The following is a 23,121-nucleotide window of genomic DNA, read 5'->3' as shown; positions in this document are numbered from 1 at the left end:
ATTTTATGTGTATGAGTGTATTGCCTGCATGTGTATAAGTACATCCATGTCGTGCAATGTTTGTGGAGGTCAGAAGACATCGGATCCCCTGGAACTGAAGTTATGGACAGTTGTTAGTTGCCATGTGGGTGCTGGGAATCAAACCTGGGTCCTCTGCAAGAGCAATCAGTGCGCTTAACTGCTGAGCCATTTCTCCAGCCCCTCATTTTAATTATTTTGATGATGCTGACTCTTTTTTTTTTTTTTTTGGTGTTTTTGAGACAGGGTCTCCCCTTAGCCCCAGCCGACCTGGAACTCACTATGTAGATCAAGCTGGCCTTGAACTCACAGAGACTTACCTGCATCTGCCTCCCGAGTGCTGGGATTAAAGGTATGCACCACCATGCCTGGTGACTCCATATTTAAAAGCTCAAGTTTAACTTTTATTATTCAAGTTAGTGTTAATATAAGAATAAGTTACAGCTGGGCATGGTGGCGCACACCTTTAATCCCAGCACCCAGGAGGCAGAGGCAGGCGGATCTCTGTGAGTTCAAGGCCAGCCTGGTCTACATAGTGAGTTCCAGGACCACTGGGGCTACAGGGAGACCCTGTCTCAAACACACACACACACACAGAGTGACTCTTTTTATAAGACCTGGGTGGTTATCATTATATTGTCCATTTACAAGTATTTATAGTTCTCACAGAACATTTTCTGAAATAATTTGTTTAATTAATATTGTCTCTGATGCATTCATCTTAATTTTTAGCCACAATCACTTGAAGCTCTGACAGTTGAACAAGTTCAGGATGATGTAGAAATAGACTCTGATGACCATACAGATGCTTTTGTGGTAAGGATGGAAAAGAACTATTACATTTCTTGTGATTTGTATCAGAGTCATGTTTAATTAAATAATGGTGTAACTGTGTGAAATGTAAAATTTGAGACTTTAAAAAATATTTTGTTTTTTTGTTTTTGGTTTGTTTTTTTTTTTTGTTTTTTTTTTTTTTTCTTTTTGAGACAGGGTCTCCCTGTAGCCCCAGCTGACCTGGAACTTGCTATGTAGACCAGGCTGGCCTTGAACTCACAGAGATCTGCCTGCCTCTGCCTCCCGAGTGCAAAACATTTTGTTCTTTTTAAAAAGCATTTTATTATTTTTCTTTTATATGTATGAGTGTGTTGCCTGCATGTGTGTAAGTGCACCCATGTCATACAATGCCAGTAAAAGGCAGAAGAGGGCGTTGGATCCCCTGGAACTGGAGTTATAGACACTTGGTAGCACATGTGGGTGCTGGGAATTGAACCCAGATCATCTGCAAGAACAGCCAGTGTTCTTAACTGCTGAACCATCTTTCCAGCCCCTAAAGTTGGGACTTTTGACATGAGTTTAAGGGAATTTTTTTTAAGTGACTCATGATTTTATTGTCTTCATTACACAATCAGCTTAGAACTGGCTCACTTGGCTCTTTCTCTTCTCACCTCCCAGTCCACAATGCTCACATCTCTTAATAGCCAGCCTTCTCTTAGGTCTAGAGTTGGGCTCAACACACTCCAGCCCCACCATAATCTTCTTTTTGCAGAAAATAGGCTTAGTCTGCCCACCATAGCCATTCTGTTTCCTGTCATATCGCTGCTTTCCCTGGGCATATAGAGAATCCTTGCCCTTCTTATACTGTGTCACTTTATGGGGCTGGTACTTCCACATTTCTTGCAGAAAGTCCAGCAGGTTTTAGGAACAGTCACCATGTTTGTGGGAGCGCCAGCAGCAGCACAGAAAGCAAATTTTTTTTTTTTTTTGGTCTTTTTGAGACAGGGTCTCCCTGTCAGTCCTGGAACTCACTATGTAGACCAGGCTGGCCTTGAACTCACAGAGATCCGTCTGCCTCTGCCTCCTTATGAGGGAATTTCTTTTGTGAGAATACTTTTAAATTATTAACTGAGGAAATAGTTTGAGAACAATTTAGAGGATTTGATTTATGGTATGAAAATATTTTTCATACTTTAAAATAATAAAGAATGTTAAAGATAGCTAATTAAATTTATTTTAAAACTCTCCATAATTAATCTTTATGAAATGATTTTCCTTACTCTACAGTGTTTTAGAAGGATATGTATTTGAGCAACTACTTTCTTATTTCCAAACAGGAATTATAATTAATACCCATATAAAAATAATGCTTCTTGCATCCTTTAGTCTATGAATCTGACCATAACACACCCCCCTAACAAATAGTTTTAAATAAAGATGTGCCTGCCCATGGAGACCAGATGAGGGCATTGGCTCCCATGGAACTGGAGTTACAAATGGTTGTGAGTCTCCATGTGGGTGCTGGGAGACGAACCCAGGTCCCCTGGAAGAACAGGATATGCTCTTAAGCCCTGAGCCATCTCTCCAGCCCAAAATATTTAATTATAAAATAACATTTTTCCAGTTGTGTGCTGACATATTGACATGCTGCTTGCTTTGCTGTTTTGTTTCTGGGTTTTTTTGTTGTTGCTTTGTTTTGATTGGATTTTTGGTTCGTTTTGTTCGCATTTATTTTGCATGTGTGGAAGTGCTCTTGCAGAGGTTAGAGGACATATGGAAGTTAGAAGACAACTTTCAGGAGTTGGTTCTCCCAACATGTGGGTCCCTAGGATCAAACTCAGGTTGTCAGGCATAACTGTCTTGCCAACCCTATTTTGCTTTTTGAGCTAGGGTCTCATATAACCCAGGCTGGCATAGAATTCACTATTTAGCTAATGCTGGCTTTGAACTCTTGACCCTCTCGCCTCCAAACCTGAGTGCTGGGATTATAGCCATCGCACCCAGCCTTTGTACCTATTTTGCCAGCATTTTCTAAACCAAAGTAGAGAAGAAATTTTATAGTTCCCAAGACATTCTTTTTATTTTCCTTTCAAGTTAACAATGTTATATTAATTGTAGGGTTCAAGCAACTCTTATAGACGATACTGGCATAAGAAATTTTGGTGCCAGCATTGTAGATAGGTGAGAGAAACCATTAAATGCACAGCAACTGAATGTGAAACATGCTTAGTTATCAAATCTTTCTACAAATAATTACCTATTCCTTAGACCACTTAATGTATTATATATGAAGCAAGTAAACTATAATTTCCTTTGTCTTACAGGCTTATTTTGCTGATGGAAATAAGGTAAGGACATTTTACCTAGTTAATTTTTTAAGTTTCTATATTCCAACATTTAACATTCATTAACTTATGTGAAACATATTTTTTTTCCCTCTTCCTTGCCCACCTTCTATTCCTAATTTGATCCTTTTCCCTTCCTGAAAGCAACAAGATCGGGAACCTGTATTTTCAGAAGAACTGGGGCTTGCAATAGAGAAACTGAAGGATGGATTCACACTGCAGGGACTTTGGGAAGTAATGAGTTGATCTTGAGTTGAGCTGGATTTCTATTTAAAGATATCTCAAGATTAAAGTACCACTTACCTGCTATAAGGCATGGAATAGTTTTTAAAGATTTTGAGAAAGTTTTTTAATAATTAAAGAAAAACTTCTTAATTTTAGAAAACTGCTAGTTTTCTAAAAATTATATTTAAAGTTGTAATTGAAATGTATCTGGTTTGTAAATGTTTATATTGTACCTAATACTTGTAAAGTATTAGTATTAGTTTTCAGATATTAAGTGACTGTATCATGTTAAGTTTAATAAAGATTTTATGCAGCACCACTTAATGTTTTGAAAGTATTATTTAAAAAGAATAAAACCATTCATAAGAAATAATCAGATACTCCTTAATTATAAAAATCTGGTTTAAATATATTATCACAGGACTCCAAATGTAAGCAAACTCTAATACAAATTACAGTTCTTAAATATGTCGTTTTTAAGGGCTCATTTATATAAAAATGAAATTTTTAACTGTGGTATATATCATTACAGAATTCTAGTCTATAAATAACTTCAATCATTTTGATAAAATGTATTTGTATTCACTGAAACTTCTTTAAAGATTTCTCGGTTTAATAAAATTTGATGACCTCTCTGACATCATTCAGTGGTTTTTAGCTACTGTGTCAGTTTTAAAAGCATTGTACAAAATCTTTGACAAATAACTATAATTAGCCAAAGGAGTCCTCTTTCACTAGCAGGAAAGGAAGGAGCTTTAAATACATTTAAAGTAAGATGCAATAATGTGTACAACCATAGACGCATTCAGTATAGCCTCGTGCTACCCTGGTTTATTAAAAATCAATAAAAGTTACAAATGGCTTTCTTCATCTAAATGGAAAAGGATTTCTACATACTTAAGAGACAGAGTTATAGTAAACACTGTTTGGAGATCATAAGTAAAACGCTGCTATAAATATTGTTTACTGCTTTTCAAGCAAATGCCTACCAGTAAGGAATAATCTCAAACGTCATATCCCGGTGTTTGCATCTGACTCACTGATCTTTTCAAATGTTAGGTGTTACATGTCGAAATGAATCATTTATTGTTTAAACAAGGGTGCAGCTGTTAGCTTTTTTTCTAGTGTGTTAAAACCTTTAATGACATCTATAAATGGAAAAAGAATCAATGAGCTCTTCTTTCAGCTGTTGTTTTAGCAGCTGACAGTACCGTTGACTTCATGTGATGTAAAATAAAAGAAAAAAGCCCTTACTCATGGAGCGACATCTTGAAGCTTGAAATTATGTATTTCTCTGATTTGGGATTTTTTATTCATTCAACAAATATTTATGGAGCATCCATGCGGCCTAGGGACCATAGATTAAACAGCACAGAGCTCAGAAACAAAAGCAAAATCTTGTTCTTTGTTACCTTATGTTTGGGGAGGGACATTTCAGAATACTAACCATTGAAATTTTCACATTTCTTTAGCCCTACTTGGTTCAGAATATGATCATGTAATAAAGTGTTTCATGAATAAATGTGTGATACTATCTATATATAAACAAAGGAACAGTTTGCCGTGGGGAGGAGTGTGACAGGGTCTCATATAGCCTAGGCTAACCTCAAACTCACTATGTAGTTGAGGATGATCCTCTTGTCTCCACCTCTCAAGGTACTGGGATGACGTGTGTGCCACTACACCTGGCTAGGATCAGTTCTTAAAAATCACAACTTCTAAACCCAGTGTGTTGGCACACACCTTTAATCCCAGCACTCAGGAGGCAGAGACAAAGAGATCTCTGTGAGGTTGAGGCCAGCCTGGTCTGCATAGCCATTTCCAGGCCACCTGGGGCTATAGGGAGACCCTGTCTCAAAAAACAAGAAAAAAAATCACTTCTTCATTCTATAATTAATATGCTGTTTCATTATAATCAGCAACATAAATTGATTCCAGTATACATAATTTTTTAATAAGGTCTGTTTTATCAATTGTATAGGTGATACAACATTCGTCCTGATCTTTCCCTGTCCTGGTACATTGTTCTGTGGGGTTCCATGGGTTCTATTTTTTTTTTTTTTTTAATATTGTACTTTATGAGAGGTACTTTCAGCACTTAAAGTTACCAAGTACTCCTAATGACCATAGTTGTGTGTATGTGGGTTTTTTCTTTCCCTAATGACTTTTAACTATTTTTCCTCTGGTCTTAATTTCTTTATAAACTACCCTTTGTTTTACTTTTTTGTATTATTGCTTGTCACTTCAAATCCCTTGCATAGCAAGATGGAGTGCAAATGAATTTTATAATTTAATTCGGCAGTAATTATACTTTTCCCACCTAATAAGATGACTTAGAATATCTTAGAAAATTAATAGTTTCTCTGCATTTGTTATTTCAGTTATGATGGAAGTATTTAAAAGGTGTTATAAAACCACTTATAATACTTAAGTAAACATCTTTAAGTTTCCTATTTCAAAAAGAAGAATCTACATCCCACTGTTTTGAGTAGAATATAATATTTGTGTTTTAAATTATTGGACAGGGGACCTTGCTTTGGAGAATTTAAATGAATTTACCTCATATTCTTGACCTTCATGTCATTAATCCAGAGTCACGTAGCTTGCCCCTCCACCATTTAGAGGAGTGACTCATTTTTATGATTCATTTTTCTGTTAGTTCAGGAAACATTTTCTGGTGGTAACGTTATGCACTCCAATGCCTTCTGAACTTTAAAGCTTTGTACTCGCGTCTTGTTTCTTAGCAGTTTCCTTGGTGATCAGAAGTTCCAGTTGTTACTTTCAATCTGCAACAGCTGAACAACTCTTCTTTCCAAACCAGCTCTCCTAAATTCCCGTTGTTAGACTTGGTGTCTATATTTAGCAGGTGGGATTAAGTTGCAAGGCTTCAGGCTGCCCAGAGCACACTAATCTGCCTTTTTACAGCTAGACCCGTGTGCTGCGAGGAACTAAGGCCTTCAGTGTCCCCTTCCTTACCCAGGTTTCTCACAAAATGGATTCCCAGCGGGAACTTGCAGAAGAACTGCGGCTTTACCAATCTACCCTTCTTCAGGATGGTCTAAAAGATCTCCTGGAAGAGAAAAAATTCATCGACTGCACCCTAAAAGCAGGTGACAAAAGTCTTCCTTGCCACAGATTGATTTTGTCAGCTTGTAGCCCTTACTTCCGTGAGTATTTTTTGTCTGAAATGGAGGAGGAGAAAAAGAAGGAGGTAGTATTAGATAACGTGGATCCTGCTGTTCTTGATTTAATCATCAAATACCTGTACTCAGCCAGTATTGACCTCAACGATGGAAATGTGCAAGACATCTTCGCCCTGGCCAGCCGCTTTCAGATTCCCTCTGTGTTCACTGTCTGTGTTTCTTATCTTCAGAAAAGACTGGCTCCCGGTAACTGTCTAGCCATTCTGAGATTAGGACTTCTTCTTGACTGCCCGAGACTTGCCATTTCTGCCCGTGAATTTGTGTCTGATCGCTTTGTGCAGATTTGTAAGGAAGAGGACTTCATGCAACTGTCTCTACAGGAACTGATCTCAGTCATTTCAAATGACAGTCTAAATGTAGAAAAGGAAGAAGTTGTCTTTGAGGCAGTGATGAAATGGGTGCAAACAGACAAAGAAAACAGGGCAAAAAATCTTAGTGAAGTGTTTGATTGTATTCGTTTTCGCCTTATGGCAGAAAAATATTTTAAAGATCATGTTGAGAAAGATGACATAATTAAAAGCAACCCAGAACTCCAGAAAAAAATCAAAATTCTAAAAGATGCTTTTGCAGGCAAACTCCCAGAACCTAGCAAAAGTGCAGAGAAGACAGGGACTGGTGAGGTGAACGGTGATGTTGGTGATGAAGACTTACTTCCTGGTTACCTGAATGATATTCCCAGGCATGGGATGTTTGTTAAAGATCTCATCCTCTTGGTTAATGACACAGCCGCAGTGGCTTATGATCCCACAGAAAATGAGTGCTACCTTACTGCTCTAGCTGAGCAGATCCCCAGAAATCATTCCAGTATCGTTACCCAACAAAATCAGATTTATGTGGTGGGAGGACTGTATGTGGATGAAGAAAATAAGGATCAACCTCTACAGTCATACTTCTTCCAGGTAAGGACTGTTTTTATATAAGCAGAGGCATAAGGAGGGGGTTAAGGTTAGGGTCAGGTTAACCATCCAGTTAGCCACTTAGAATCTAACTACTGTTAGCTAGTCTTCAGGCGGCTTGCGTATTATTCTATTTGATAGCTTGTTTGTCCCCCTTGTATTTTTACACATAAGTGTTTTGATAGAAACATTTGATTGTTGATATTTAATAAAAGATATGAAGGATGTCCTAATATTTAACCCACAACTCAAGATTTTCTTTCTACTCTTTTAACCTAAATAGTATGTAAATTCTGGGTGGCAATTATAATCCTTCAAAGTTCAATATTTTCTTAAAAACTAAATTGATGATCTTTGACACTATTACCTGAAAAACAAATTAATATCTTTCCCTAAACCAAATTATCTCCCTCTACTAAAGTACTTTATACATTAAAAGGAAGTAATTGTCTTATTTTCTAGTTTTTTCCAAGTGTCCTTTTTTCCTTTAATCAGATATTCTTAGAGGTAGCATTTCACTTATCATTTATTGTTACTGTCTAAAATACTCTGTTGAAAATGACAGAACTTTTGTACATATTCTGTACACTTTGAATTGTCTTACCAACAAAAACTGCCTTCTTAAGTGCCATTCATTTGAATTACATTTAGAAGGTTTTGTTTATACCATTACATTTATTTGGGTCAAAGTTAGAGTTCAACATTTTTAGAACTTAATAATCTGTCTGATGTAACCATAAAATTTCCCAGGAAAACAAATCCTCAAAAACTAACAGATCCTCTGTGGTTTGTTTGAAGAAGTTTGTTTCACGCTGTCAGTCCACTGTGCCCAGCAGTTTCTGAAGCAGTCAGTGACTCACCTGTACCTTCAGTATTGCCAATAGCAATACTTTGTGGGTTTTAATTAGCTCTTAATAGAGTTTGCTTAGGTCATAGCTAATCATGTCCTGGAGCTTATGGGCACTTAAGTTGGAAAGGCCAAAGATAAATAAGTGTAGAATGCCATACCAGTCACTCATTCTCAAAATGCATAACATGCCATGTGGTCCACAAATCCTACCATTATCCAACTTTTTCAAATCTTAGAAAAATATCAACGTTTCTTAATTTTCAAAGTTTCAGTGAAAAATGTTATGAAAAGTATTTGAATGTGAGCCAGAAAACTCTTTAAGCCCTAATTTCAAATTCAGATTAACTGTAAAAAGAGAAAATTCAATGAAAAAGACTATAAATATAGTCTTTTAAATCAAAACACAGGTAGGTAGGTAGGCAGAAAGACAGATAGGATAGACAGCTATATAATCATATAGCCAAGAAATAGTTACAGCAAAGAGTATTTCCTCAAAATTCCTAGGGTTTTTATTCCATTTCATGTTAGTTTATTGACTATAGTGCTGGGGATGGAGCTCAGTGTTGAGAGTTTACTTACCATGCCAAGGCTCAGGGTTTAAGCGTGCCCCCTCATTCTCTCTCTCTCTCTGTCTCTCTCTCTCTCTCTCTCTCTCTCTCTCTCTCTCTCTCTTTAAAAAAAAATATATCCACAGCCCACACTGTTTACTTTCAAGTATTTGTTTTACTCTTTATTCTCTTCATCCTGTCACTTCCCTTTACCTTTACTGGCATGGCTTCATATCTCCAGGTCAAAAAAATCTGCCTGATGTTCATTAAAGCTACTGAAATGGTTATACAAAGTTGGAAGGTCTACTCCCTGGCATGACCCATACTTTGCCACTTCTAAAAGGCACAAACATCAAACAAGATGCCAGGTTTAAAACATTTGACCATAAAAGAGAGCTTTCACTCACAAAATATTTGTATGAGAATTTCATATTTTGGATTTTTCTGCTTGGCTACATGTTTAAAATGGGTTAAATTACAAGTAATTTGGCACTTGACTGTATGCTGTAGATAGACTCTGAGGATTTTTAGCCTCACTAAAAGAGGTTTGCTTTCTCTCCTTCATGGAATTAATAGATGCATCAGATTTTTAGACAGCACCAAGATTTTAATTATCTAGGTATAAACCCTAATTTTATCAGCAAGGAAAGTGTAACCTAGAGATGTCAAATAGCTTGACAGCTCATGTATAAAAGAGACCAGCTGGCAATCTACTGATTGTCTGCTATAGAAAGTGCTCACAGAGTAATATAGAAAGGCAGGTGCTACACAATACATTATGGGAACTGGGTTCTCAGGTTTGGGATTGTGATAGCTGTTGTTCAATTAAAAAAGAAAAAAACTACAGATTTAGACAGCATGGTATTGAATACCACATTAAAGCCCTATGAACTGGCTTTATTAATTAAAAATTATTGGCAAATTATTTAATCTTTCTGAGCCTTGGTGTCCTCATTTATAAATGGAGATGATAAGAGTGCATGTTTTGGAAGACCAAATGAGACCAAATGATCTAAGCATTTTGTACAAAGCCTGTCAAAGAGTCAAAGTTCCATAAGTGTTTATTATTACTTCTACTCTGTTGCATACTACTTTGGAGGAGGGACTGTGCTAGGAATCAAACCCAAGGCTTCCCAAAAGCAAGGAAAGCATGAGCCTACTAAGTTATACTCCTAGCCCTATGCCACCTTCTTGATCAAAGATGTTTTTCAAAAATGAAAACATTACAGATCACAGACTAGATGTTGAAATGAGTGAATATAAAGCAGCAATGCTCATGTGGGGATGAAACCCACGTTGTGCCATGGATCTGGTCTTACTGCTTTGTTTAACTGACATTACAGGACCGGAAACAGAGGGGCTTTCACAGATCCCCTTCCATATCAATACCACTGTCTTTGCTAGTCACAGCTGTCTTTGGTATCCAGTGAATCTCAGTTTTACCTGCTTCTCCTCTGCTACCTGGAAGTGGCACAGAGAGACAAACAGATGTGCAGCTGTACTCTCCAAAAAAGAGTTTTCTTGTTCCTTGTTGTCCTAAAATGCAAAGTGAAAAATCTTAAAGATTTCAGATAGTAAGTGCTAAAATAGATACCAGCCAGGCCAGAATAAACCCCTCCCAGGCATGTCACTAACAGGGTCACTGTAGGCTCACTACAAGCCAAGTTACTTCTCAATATAAATCAGAAAAAGAAGGCTCTTTAATGACTATCCCCCAAACTAGGAAATTGAAATTAAGATTTTCCTGTATCAAAAACAATAAAACACAGGGAACCTAGACATATTTAAAAGAAGAATGAAAAATGACACTGGCTAATCTCCCAGTTGTCTGTGGACTGAGCGACAGGTCCAGCTGTCCTGGCTACTGGCTTTGGGAGCATGTTATATATAGCATTCGGGGGTTATTCACATTGCATGACCCTCCCTGCTATGACACTGTTTTAAAAGTATTGAACTAGGCAACTTCAGAAGAAAATTTGATAAGAAACCTCGCAGTTCTAATCAACCTCTAGTGATTCTATTTTATTCTCTTTCCTTTCTTGAAGTCTTGATTTTTTTGGAATTTGATTTTCTTAGGCCAAATAGCTTTTCTTTTTTGGTAATTCTGAGCTAAATATGATACTTTGGGATTGTAGTTTTACAAGACCTTTGGCTCTGAAATTTTTAAGCACATATAAAGTAAAGCATACTTTTTGATACACCTGTAACATTTTTCTACTAATTTCCACAATTCTCCATATTTTTTTCAGCTTGATAACATAACATCCGAATGGGTTGGACTTCCACCTCTACCTTCAGCCAGGTGTCTCTTTGGTCTGGGAGAGGTAGATGACAAAATCTATGTGGTTGCTGGCAAAGATCTTCAAACAGAGGCTTCGCTGGACTCAGTATTACGCTATGATCCTGTGTGAGTTGGTATATCACTCCTGTTCTTTAAGCATGCCTGCAACAAATTCCTATTTTCACAACCTCAAATGTAAATTCTTTCATCTAATTTTAGGGCTGCAAAATGGAGTGAAGTAAAAAACCTCCCTATCAAAGTCTATGGCCATAACGTGATTTCACATAATGGGATGATATATTGTCTAGGCGGAAAGACAGATGACAAGTAAGTGTCCTGAAATTTCCTTGTGATTATATACGAACAAGTTATTACAAGGGTTTCTTCCTATTTTCTTTTGAGACTACATATGAAATAGGACTTGGTTTCTCACATCATATTTTGCAGATAAAAATTCAAAATAAAATTCTAAAGTCATGGGAGAATAATATAAAATATCATAATTTTACTATTAGTTATATATAAAGGAAAATGATAGCATTGAAAGGTTACCAAAGCCAATATGTAGCATTCTACAAGGATGAGCATTAAGACTTCAATCATAAGCATCCTGACAGTGGAAAAGCAGCATCTAGAGCACAGTCCAGTTTTTTATTTAGCTGGTTTATGATCACATTTTACTACATAAAGACCAATGCAATGGACTTTCTTATTCAATTATCCATAAATAAAAAATTTAAATTTATGGGGCTGGAGAGATGGTTCAGCTGTTAAGAACACTTGCTGTTCTTTCAGAGGATCCTGGTTTGAGTCCCAGTACCCATATGATGGCTAAGAACTGCCCATAACTCAGTTCCAGGGGATTAAACGCCCTCTTCTGGACTCTGTGGGCATTGCATAACATGGGTGCACTTACATAAAAGCAGGCAAAACACACACATGAAAATAAAATTTTTTAATTTTATTATTTGTGTGTGTGTGTGTGAGAGAGAGAGAGGAGAGAGAGAGAGAGAGACAGAGAGAGACAGAGAGAGACAGAGAGAGAGAGAGAGAGAGAGGTATGTGTAGGCACACATGCCACAGTGCACATTTTGAGGTCCTGGGGATCAAACTCAGGCTTGAGACTCAGAAACTTTTATCTTCTAAGCCTTCTTATCAACCCCAGTAGATAAAATTTAAAATATATTCTTTAATGCTGTATTTAAAATATATACACTAGAACAATAGTGCATAGATAATACTGTAGATTTATACTTTATAAGAGGGAACTTAGATCATTTTGAAACTGAAAAGCATAGTTATTAAAAAGAATGCAGTTATTTCTTCAGCAACATGTTGGTTACTCACTTCCTGACAGAAATGATGTTCAGGCACTGATCAACCAGAGCAGACACTGCCAGCTCTCCCACTCACTAGTTACATATAGTCTTGGGAGAAAACCAAGATGAAGTTTCATATATGAACCCAACTTGATTTCTAGGCAGTCTTCAAAACACAGGCAAAGAGATCTTAGAACTCAGAGAGGAAGTATAAATTCAGAGTGCTCCAGATATAGGTTAAGCCAGTAGTGTGGCTGGCAAATGATCACCTTCAGTTTACACTGTGAAATTTCTTGTCCCTGAAAACTCGGCCTTTGATTTGGGTTTTTCATTTATCCAGGCTGATTATTAATACAGATGTCCTGGAAAGGAAATCAAAAATATTAATTTTAAGGGAATAGGGTTGGCCACAGTGACATGCACTTGTAGTCCCAGCTACTTGGGAGGCTGAGGCCAGAAAATCACTTAAGTTCAAGACCACCTAGGCAACATAGTAAGACCCCATCTCAAAACACAATAAAAAGAATTAGGCAGAGAAGAAGAGGATTCAAATATGGATTTATGTTAAAAGTAAAGAACTCTATATTCTGGAGTAATAATGGTTTTATTCGATTAAAATGATACAGAAAATATGACATAAAAAGCCATGATTTTTATTCAATCTACCCATACTCAAAGACAATATATTCTGAAATGTTTATCTCTTCCTTAATCCTTGCTATTTCCATCAAATGAATATTTAAGGAATGTACATTATGAATAAACTCAGTGCCAGATCTTTTTTTTGGGCATTTTCTCTGAATAAATGGAATGAAAAATTTCTATTAAGCTTGTTCTGACTTTGGAAACTTCAGAATTCTGCCAAATGATTTGAATTGTTTCCTTCAAATAGCGTTAGTAACTAAGGAAATTGATATGTCAAGAAGCAGCACACCAGTCTTGCCAGTAATAATAAATTAATCCTGAGAATCTGATTACCTAGACAGCATTGCTTAACAAATGTCAAAATAAAGAACTTTGAAATGAATCATTAGGCTAAAAGTAAGGGCTAGCACTAGGGATGTAGCCTAGCAGTAGTTTCCTAGCATGTGAGAGGCCCCGAATTCAGTCCCCAGTACTGGAAAAATAAAATGACTGAACTGCACTAGTTACCTCTAATGAATGAGAAGAATATGATTTTGTAATCTGCTCTTTACCAAGATGCTTTCCAGTGACACGCGTAGTCAGGTCTTAGAGGAAATGCTCATATTCCAAGTCTGGTCTTTTATAAGAAAAAATTATCCTCACAAAAGGGTTTTTGTTTCTTGTCATTACCAAATGTATTCACCTAATAGTCATCATTGATATATTATTATTTATTATTTCTCAATTATAGATAACTTTAAGGAACCCTAAAGTCCATACTGAGAACAATTTTGATGAATCCAAGTCTTTTTCTGGTATTTAGTGCATAAAACTTTTTTCATCATTCATCAGACCACATGACTACTTATCTAATCTACAATCTCAAAAAAATTTTTTTGATACAGGGTCTTATGTACTCCAGGCTGTACTCACTAGGCAAAACTCTTTTCTTTTTTTTCTTTTTTTCCAGGGCTTGAACTCAGGGCCTCACAAATGCTACTCTACCACTGAGCTGCATCCCCAGCCCCAGACAGTCCCAACTGTCTTTTAAATGAAGTACTATGTACTTCATGTACTTTTTGCTTTCACAAAAAGAATGTTCTAGGGCTGAAGAGATGGTACAGCAATTCAGAGAACTGGCTGCTCTTGCAGAGGACCCAGGTTCAATTCCCAGCACCCACATGGCAGCTATCAGCCGTCCATAACTCCAGTTCCAGGGGAATCCGACTCCCTCCTCTGATCTCCTTGGGCATTGCAGGACATGGGTGCACTTACAAATATGCAGGCAGTACACTCATACACATAAAAATAATAAAATATTTTTTAAAAGAATGTTCTAAAAGAAATGTTTGCTTTCTTTTTATGTTTACAGAAAGTGTACAAATAGGGTGTTTATCTATAACCCCAAAAAAGGAGACTGGAAAGATCTGGCTCCAATGAAAACACCTCGTTCCATGTTTGGAGTGGCAGTCCATAAAGGCAAAATCGTGATTGCAGGAGGTGTCACCGAAGATGGCCTTTCAGCTTCAGTTGAAGCTTTTGACCTCAAAACCAATAAGTGAGTTGCTTTACTACAGGATTGGAATCACTGTACATTTGTTACATTTGGATAGCAATACGCTTTCTAACCAAGACCTGAGGAGGGGAAGGCAGAGAAGCCATAGGTTAAAGAGGAAATATTTCCAGCTGGGCTTCTTCTGCCATTATGGGCTATAAAACTCTAGGTGTTTGTCACTTGGAACCCCTAACTCTCAAGTTAAAGTTGGCATGTTCTATTTGCCCTCCTTTGTACTGACCTTATGCATTTATCAAAGGTAATAGTATCTCTGAACAACTATATATACATGGATGGTATATGTTTCTAAGAGAGTTGATTTGGAATGTGTAGTTGAAGAATTAAAAGATTTTGGGGAGCTAGAGAATGGCTTAGTGGTTAAGAGCACTTGTTGTTCTTGTGTAAGATCAGGGTTCAGTTCCCAGTACTCACATTGCAGCTAACAACCATCTATAACTCCAGTTCTAAAGGATCTGATGCTCTCTTCTGGCCTCCTCTTGTCTCCAAGGGCACCAGACATGTACATGGTGAACACAGAATACACTCATACACATAAAAAAAAAACCTCTTTAAGAATGAAAATATTTTCACTTATTAATGACTAGCATAAAGTATGAATGCTTCAGAAATGTAATTCTTTTGTGCTCTTTATTATTTTTTTGGGGGGGGGGTCTTTTTAAGACTGGGGCTCCCTGTAGCCCCAGCTGTCCTGGAACTCACTATGTAGACCAGGCTGGCCTCAAACTCACAGAGATCCACCTGCCTCTGCCTCACGAGTGCTGGGATTTAAAAAATATTTTATTTATTATTTTTATTTTATGTGTATGACTGTATTGCCTGCATGTATATGAGTTTATCCATGTCATGTAATGCCCGTGGAGGACAGAAGAGGGTGTCAGATCCCCTAGAACTGGAGGTAAAGATGGTTGTTAGCCACCATGTGGATGCTGGGAGTCAAATAGAGTTCTCTGCAAGAGCCAGTGCTCTTAACCGCTGACCCATCTCTCTAGCCCCTATTTTAGATTTTTATATCTGAAAATAGCAAAGAATTTTTATGAAGCAATTTGAATGATAATTAAAAATGATGTTCTGTATTATATGGGTAATTACTCCAATGTAGCTGGGCATAGTGGTACATGCCTTTCAGGAGGCAGAGGATCTCTGTGAGTTCTAGGCCAGCCTGGTCTATATAGTGAGTTCCAGGCCATTTAGAGCTACATAGTGCTACCCTGTCTTAAAAAATAAAAACCACTCTTATATAAAGTGTAAATCTGGACACAAAACTGTAAACACTCTGTTACACCAAAATATATTTCTGTAAGTTTTATGTTGACTGTGTTTTTGATAAAATACCTAGATGGGAAGTTATGACAGAATTTCCCCAAGAAAGAAGCTCTATCAGTTTGATCAGCCTGGCTGGATCCCTGTATGCCATTGGTGGTTTTGCCATGATTCAACTGGAGTCTAAAGAGTTTGCACCCACTGAAGTCAATGACATATGGAAGTAAGTTCTCAGTCCAACAATTTTTAGACCCAAGTATTAAATAACTGACAATTTTGTAGTAAATAAGCCAGACTTTCCCATTGTGCAAGTTACTTCTCAGTATAAACTGAACACTTCAAGCCTAATTGAACTTTCGAATACACCACTTGATCTAGTACTACTTGTAATTAGCTGTGGGCTTAAGGAAACAGCTTATCAAGCCTGTTTTTTGGGTGTTTTTTTTTCCTTAAGCTGTAAAATGAGTTAGACTGTTGAGACTTTCAGCCCCATTCCAACTCTCTCATCCAGTAAAGCAAAAAGTAGTTTGTTTTCCATTAGAGTAATTCATTTCCTAAGAAAACACAGCACAGAAGAAATAGCCTATTGAATTTTTCAATAATTCATTAAGTCTAATTCATTCTTCCAAATGTTTGAGGATTCAGTTAACAAAGGTTTTTTAAAAATTGAAAAGTGTAGGTCAGGCATGGTGATCCCAGCACTCAGGAGGCAGGGGCAGGCAGATCTCTGTAAGATTGAAGCCAGCCTGGTCTACATAGTGAGTTCCAGGCCAGTTGTTCCAGGTCAGTTGGGGCTACAGGGAGATCCTGTCTCAAAAGGAACAACAACAACAACAAAAAAAAAAAAAATCAAAAGTAAGAGCTATCAGTTTTGCCTCCTACACTGCTGCTGGGCAATACTCCCAAGTATGCAGTGGTTACTCCTTTGAACTATTTTAGTCAGATACTTTTTAAAAGGCAAAGATACAGTAAATCCCAAATGGAGACCAAAGTGCAGCCAGGAGTTCAGCAGCCAGAGAAGCAGGTTTATTACAGATACACAGGCTGTTTAGGATATCTAGTGACTGATAGGTTGCCATCAGGATAATTACTGCCCAGTGGCTCCTGCTGCCTTCAGCCAAGCACTGTGCTTGCTTATCTAACTTACAGGAGGTAGGTCCCAAGTACCTAAGGAGGAGAGCCTGAGTGAATCCATGCTGCATACACGCCCAGAAACTACCAAACTTATGCTCTCCTGTCAGCCTAAAGGCCAGCCCCACTCACAAAGGTTCACAGTCTGGATCTCAGCTACCCAAAGTACAGCTTGTGGAAATCAGCAGCAGCGGTATCCCTTAGGATCTGCTCCAAGATACAGAATCGTAGGCCCCACCCCAGACCTCCTGATCAGAAGGGGCATTTTAACAAATTCCTAGTTGATTTGTTTGCACATTTAAGTGTACACCTGATCAGTGAAGGCAGATCACTAAGCTTGAGAGTAAAAAGTGGCTATCATTTTTTTCTATACCTGAACACTGGCAGATTCTTTATTTTCTGCTGGCAAATTGCAAGGCTGAAGGTCTCCTAACCTCACCAAACCATTCTTTTGTGCACCAGACATTTCCTGCTGGGGATATAGTTTGGTGGCAGAGTGCTTGAGGGTCTAAGTTTCAATCCCCAATCCCCAATATTAAAAAAATAGTTTAAAAAATTATTTCCTTATGTTGAAGTAACTAATTGTGTCAAGGGCAGGGAAAAAGTGGCTATAAAAATATGGTTCACAAAAAAGAAAAAAAATATGGTTCACTACAGTCTCTCTTCCCCTCAAATGAAAAAGAGAAAAGAAAAAAGAAACCTGGAAATTTTCAAGGATCAAGGTTAGAAATTAGCAGGATGGTGGGACCTGGAGAGACTGGAATCAACAGAAACAGAATGAAATGGAAAGGTCAGGGGTTCTAGAAGAGAGCTAGGTGCCAAGGATGAATAAGCAGTGACTCCCAACCCTGACTGCACTGCAATCCCCTGCAATGCCTCTAAATATACCAGTGTCCGGCCTTGACAAACAGACCAATTATGCCCAGATTTCTGGAGGTTGGACCTGAGCATCACTATCTCACAAAACCTCCTTAAACTAATGTGTAAAGTTAAAAAAAAAAAAAATACTCGAGCCGGGCATGGTGGCATGCGCCTTTAATCCCAGCACTTGGGAGGCAGAGGCAGGCAGATCTCTGTGAGTTTGAGGCCAGCCTGGTCTACATAGTGAGTTCCAGGCCAGTTGGGGCTACAGGGAGACCCTGTCTCAAAAAGACCAAAAAAAAAAAAAAAAAAAAAAAAAAAAAAAAAAAACCTCAATGGTAGCCGGGAATGGTGATGCACACCTTTAATCCCAGCACTGGGGAGGTCCCAGCACTTGGGAGGTTCAAGGCCAGCCTGGTCTACATAGCGAGTTCCAGGCCAGTTGGGGCTACAGGGAGACCCTGACTCAAAAGACCAAAAATAAAAAATACGGTAAGAGTTGTGCCCATCAATCAACTGAACTCACGTAAGCCACAAGGGTTCCTCACCATAGTCCAACACTAGGCCAGCAGGGAGATATTATAGGCAGCAAAGGAAAGGAAGGTACATTTCCTGCTAAAAGTGCCCCTTACTTTGCTTGAGGGAATCTGAAAGAGGTGCCTTCTGATTTTTACTACCTTACCATTAGGGCAGTAGTTCCCAAACTGTTCTCCACACTGGAATCACTGAAGAGTTTCACTAAGTACCAAGGCCCCTTTCCTACTCCTACTGATGGTGACTGAACTGGTCTGGGATATGGTCTGGGCTTTTAATTTAAAAGATCCCCAGTATGATTCTATATGTGCAAAAAAGTCAAAAAGACCACAAATTTTTTTTTTTAATTTGAATACTGTTGTTTTCTGATTCAGGGTGATGTCTACAGTGATGATCTCAAACACTTTGTAGTAGTCACTTTCAAAAACAATCCTCATACCTAGGTCACATATCATACCAATTCAGCCTTTAGGGGTGCAACCAAGCAGTAGTATTTTTAGCATTTCCAAGTGGTTCCATTGTGTGCTCAAATTTGAGAACTTGTGGTTACTTCACTGGATCTCAAGGCAGCATCATCAACAACCTGGGTTTGTTAGAAATACAAATTCACAAGTTTGCCTCGGGACAATCTTTTTTAAAGGCCTCCCTCCATCTGTAACTCCAGTTCCAGGGGAATCCAACACCCTCTTCTGACTTCTCAGGCTTTGCACGACATGGGTACACTTACACACATGCAGGCAACACACTCATACACATAAAAAATAAAATTTAAAAAGTCCTCTCCAGATGGCTTGGAAGAGCCCTACCAGTTGAGTGCTACCGACCTAGAGCTAGGTGGCTGGCTATTCACTTGTCCACAGCTTCCTAGTGAACCTCTCTGAGCCACACATGCAGGCCTCAAAATTCCACATTCTAAACTTATCAACCAATTCTTGTACATTGTTTTTTTTTTTGTTTGTCTGAGACAGGCTATCATCCTATAGCCCAGGCTGGCCCCAAACCACAGTGAACTTCTTGCTCTCAGCCTCTAGAATGCTGGAATTGCAGGGGTACACCAGTGTAACTTGTCTTGTTGATAAAACAAAATATCTAACAAAAGTAACTTAAGGAAGCGTTTATCTTGGTTTACAGGTCCAGGGCATACTTTCATCATGGCAGGGAAGGTATGGTAAGAGCAGGAGGCAGGTGATCATACCGCATGCAGTCAGGAAGGAGAGAGGAATGAATACCTGTGCTCAGCTAACTTTCTCCCTTCCATACATTCAGAGAACCCAAGCCCACTTTTAGGGTAGTCTTCCTACCTCAGTTAACCTAATCTAGATAACCCCTCAAAGACATAACAAGACATTTGTTTTCATGGTGATTCTAAAACTCATCAAGATGACAAGATTAGCCATCACATCCACCACTCCTGGGTTCTTATATTTTTATTTTCTTGAAATAATTTCATTATTTATAATTCAACAAATAGAAAGTAAAATATACTGCCAAAAAACAAGCATTTTAAATCCTCTTTAGCCTCACCCTCTTCATGCCTCCATTAAGCATCTTTTTTTCTAGGTCATTTACAACAATTCTTTTATTTCTTACTTGGTTGCACTACTTTCTATGTAAAATTTTCCCTTTATTATTAATAAAATATTTTTAGCTGATTTCTCTACATAAGAATCATGTAGTGCAAGCCAGGTGTGGTGGCACATGCCTTTAGTCCCAGAACCTGGGAGGCAGTGGCAGGCAGATCTCTGTGAGTTCAAGGCTAGCCAGGAGTTCCAAGCCAGCTGGGGCTACAGGGAGACCCTATCTCAAAAAGACCAAAAAAAAAAAAAAAAAAAAAAATTCAGTGCACAGGTTGTTGATGATGAACACTGACAAAACTTAGATAATGCATAGCTCATTCTACCGATGAATTTCAGTAATTATTTTAAACCTCAGCTAGACATGGTGGCTTATGTTGGTAATCCCAGCACTCACGGGGCTGAGGCAGGAGGATCACCATGAGTTTGATGCCATAGAGTAGGATACATTCAAAAATATATATGTGCATGTATACAAAATCTCATTCATCATAGAATGATTTGGGGTAGTTCCTACATGCCAAGCCTTGACGGCTTCTGGAGTAGAACTGATGTCATTCATCCTTAAATAGCTTTGGGCTTACTGAGGGTACAGGAAGAAAATTTTAAATAGAATGATAATTGCTATAATAAATACCATATAAAGGACTCCATGAGAATGAATAGAACATAAACTTCTTACAGAAGTTGAGAAAGGTTTTAGAAGTCAGTGCTTGGGAGTTTCTCACAGAAGAGCAGTCTAGGCACCAGGCAGAGGAGACATGTCAAGGACACATTTTAGAGGAATTCAAGGGGTATCTTTGTAACTTTGAATACTCAGAGATGAAGACCAGTTCTTACCTAGAGGCAAAGTGCAAAGTCTAAGAGTAGTGCTCAAACAACTACAAAAGGTAAAGAGAACACATTTTTAAGGTGTGAATACTGCTTCAGATGCCTCTCTAGGCACTAGCAGGTAGAAAAATACTGAAATCGCAATTAAGGCTCACAGCCCTGCTTTTCCTAGTTCTTCCTCTTAGAAGAGCCAGCTTCCCTGACTCAAGAGACCTGCACTCTTCATCTGTCCAAAGGCAGATGATTAACTGCTCAGCTACCATCCTTCTTTTCTCTGGACATTCTGATTCCCAGGGAAGGCCAAACTCATAGGCATCTAGATAAATACTCTGGCCACAGTTCAGGTCTATGCTCATTCAAAGTGTGCATATTTGAAAGGAATTCAAGTGCTATTCCACTAGGCAGGCATCTTGCCTGGGTAAGAGTAAGAGACAGTGGGATTTTTTTTTTTTTTCAAAGATCCACATCTGTATACTGAACATATGCAAGCTTACAGAACTCTCTTGTTAAAAGCTGCTTATTGTTTTGTTTTTCTTCCATTAGGTATGAAGATGATAAAAAAGAATGGGCTGGGATGTTAAAGGAAATACGTTATGCTTCGGGAGCTAGTTGCCTAGCAACACGTTTAAATCTGTTCAAATTGTCAAAACTATAAACAAGGTGACAAAAGCATAATACTTTGAGAGATGGTTTCTTTGTTCAACATGGCCTTAATTTAAAAGCCTGTACAGATTCATGTAGGAATTAAGTTACTAAGAAGTGAACAGTATACCAGAGTCCCAAAGACACTGACTTTTCAGTGTGATTGAGCAAAAGACCATTTTCTAATAACTTTAATATTCAATTCAGTTGAACAATGATTTTTGTTAACCTTTCTCACTCAATGAAATGTAAAGGAGCTTTCTAAATTTGAACTATTTACTAATTTTTGTATTCATAAGATATTTTACACTTGTTTTCTATTATAAATGAAATATGTCTACATTTAAAGAAATGTTTTAAATCAGAAATCTTTCCTCATGTTTCAAGCTATGGCAGGAATCTTAGTACTATCTTGAAGATTACATGGCATAAGACAATTTGGAAATGCTATTTAAGGACTATAATGAGTCTCATTTGAAGGGGAAAGTCTCTAAGTAAAAGTAGTCAAATCCAAATGACATCTCTTTTTCTTCCCATTCTTTTTGTGACACTGGCATATTGTGTTATTTCCAAATCAAAATGTCAAGTGTTTTGTGTGTATGTAAAAGTAATTTGTGAGGCCAGGCATGGTGTGAGTAATTTGTGAGGCCAGGCCACGCCTTTAATTCCAGCACTCAGGAGGCAGAGGCAGGTGGATCTCTGTGAGTTCAAGGCCAGCCTGGTCTACATAGTGAGTTCCAGGACAGCTGGGGCTACAGGGAAACGCTGTCTCAAAAAGACCAAAAAAAAAAAAGAAAAAAGAAAGAAATTTGTGCTGCACACACATGCAAGTATGCCACAGTGTCCATGTGGCAGTCAGAGGACAACCTTGGATGTCAGTCCTCATCTTCCACAGGGTCTGTTGTTTCTCTACTGTATAAGCCAGGAGCTTCTGGGGAGTCTCTTGTCTACCTCCCATCTCCCCATAGGAGCCCTGGGACTACACACAGCTTTTATGTGACTTCTAGGTATTTGAATTCAAATTCTCAGTTTGCCAGGCAAGCACTTTTACCCATTAAGCTATCTCCCTAGCCAAAAATGTAAAATGTTTTAAAATTAAAAACAAGTAAATAATAGTCTTCACATCATTAATACCATCCACATCATATACAGCATCAGTGGCAGGAGAATGGGATCAACACATAGATTCTGTGGAGGAGGGCAGATAAGTTACTGGTTCATATTTTATAGGAAATAAAGCAGATGCCTATTTGCTAAATTTCTAATAGCAAGAAAGATGTCTGAGGCAGGTGTGGTAGCCCATGCCTGTTGTCCCAGCTTAAGAGGCTGCCACAAGAGGATGGCTTGAACACCTAATTCTGAGTCCTGCTTGGGGGAAAAAAAAAAGTCTGATTCCATTTGGAGGGATATAAGGCCCTATACTCACTGTTTTTCTTAGTGTATATGATTTCTCAGTCTATTGTAATCATCAGATTCAACTATGCAAGTCATGAACTTCCATCCTTATCACACATCTATGCATGGGTCTCACAGACATGCATTTGACTTCTATATTTAAACATGTTTTCTGAAAAACCTGATCTGAGATTTACATGGAGCATTCGGTTTGTCAAGCCAGCTACATAAAGA

The 23,121-nt window shown here is 38.1% G+C and overlaps 2 protein-coding genes and 1 pseudogene across 3 annotated transcripts in view; 2 read left to right on the top strand and 1 right to left on the bottom strand.

Moving 5' to 3' along the window:
• Bbs5 (Bardet-Biedl syndrome 5) overlaps nucleotides 1-3,681 on the top strand; it is a 38,377-nt gene extending 34,696 nt beyond the window's left edge. For both annotated transcript variants that reach the window (XM_008837809.3, XM_008837808.3), the window contains 3 exons: nucleotides 751-834; nucleotides 3,117-3,140; nucleotides 3,282-3,681. In XM_008837809.3, the coding sequence (XP_008836031.1) occupies nucleotides 751-834; nucleotides 3,117-3,140; nucleotides 3,282-3,383 (210 nt within the window). In that variant the 3' untranslated portion in view covers nucleotides 3,384-3,681. The remainder of the gene's footprint in view (nucleotides 1-750; nucleotides 835-3,116; nucleotides 3,141-3,281) is intronic.
• On the bottom strand, nucleotides 1,305-1,730 carry LOC103737985 (annotated as a pseudogene).
• Nucleotides 3,682-5,243: 1,562 nt separating the features above from the next.
• Klhl41 (kelch like family member 41) lies at nucleotides 5,244-21,704 on the top strand. The gene is made up of 6 exons (XM_008837807.2): nucleotides 5,244-7,464; nucleotides 11,109-11,266; nucleotides 11,360-11,467; nucleotides 14,456-14,641; nucleotides 15,996-16,142; nucleotides 21,394-21,704. Exons 1-6 carry the CDS (start codon nucleotides 6,355-6,357, stop codon nucleotides 21,503-21,505), a joined length of 1,821 nt encoding a protein of 606 aa, XP_008836029.1. The 5' UTR covers nucleotides 5,244-6,354; the 3' UTR covers nucleotides 21,506-21,704.
• The last annotated feature ends 1,417 nt before the right edge of the window (nucleotides 21,705-23,121 follow it).

The sequence above is a fragment of the Nannospalax galili genome, unplaced genomic scaffold, assembly GCF_000622305.1.
Source record: "Nannospalax galili isolate Female #2095 unplaced genomic scaffold, S.galili_v1.0 scaffold1398, whole genome shotgun sequence".
Taxonomy (NCBI): Eukaryota; Metazoa; Chordata; class Mammalia; order Rodentia; family Spalacidae; genus Nannospalax; species Nannospalax galili.
The sequence above is the reverse complement of the archived record's forward strand: the minus strand, read 5'-3'. Positions and strand labels throughout refer to the sequence as shown.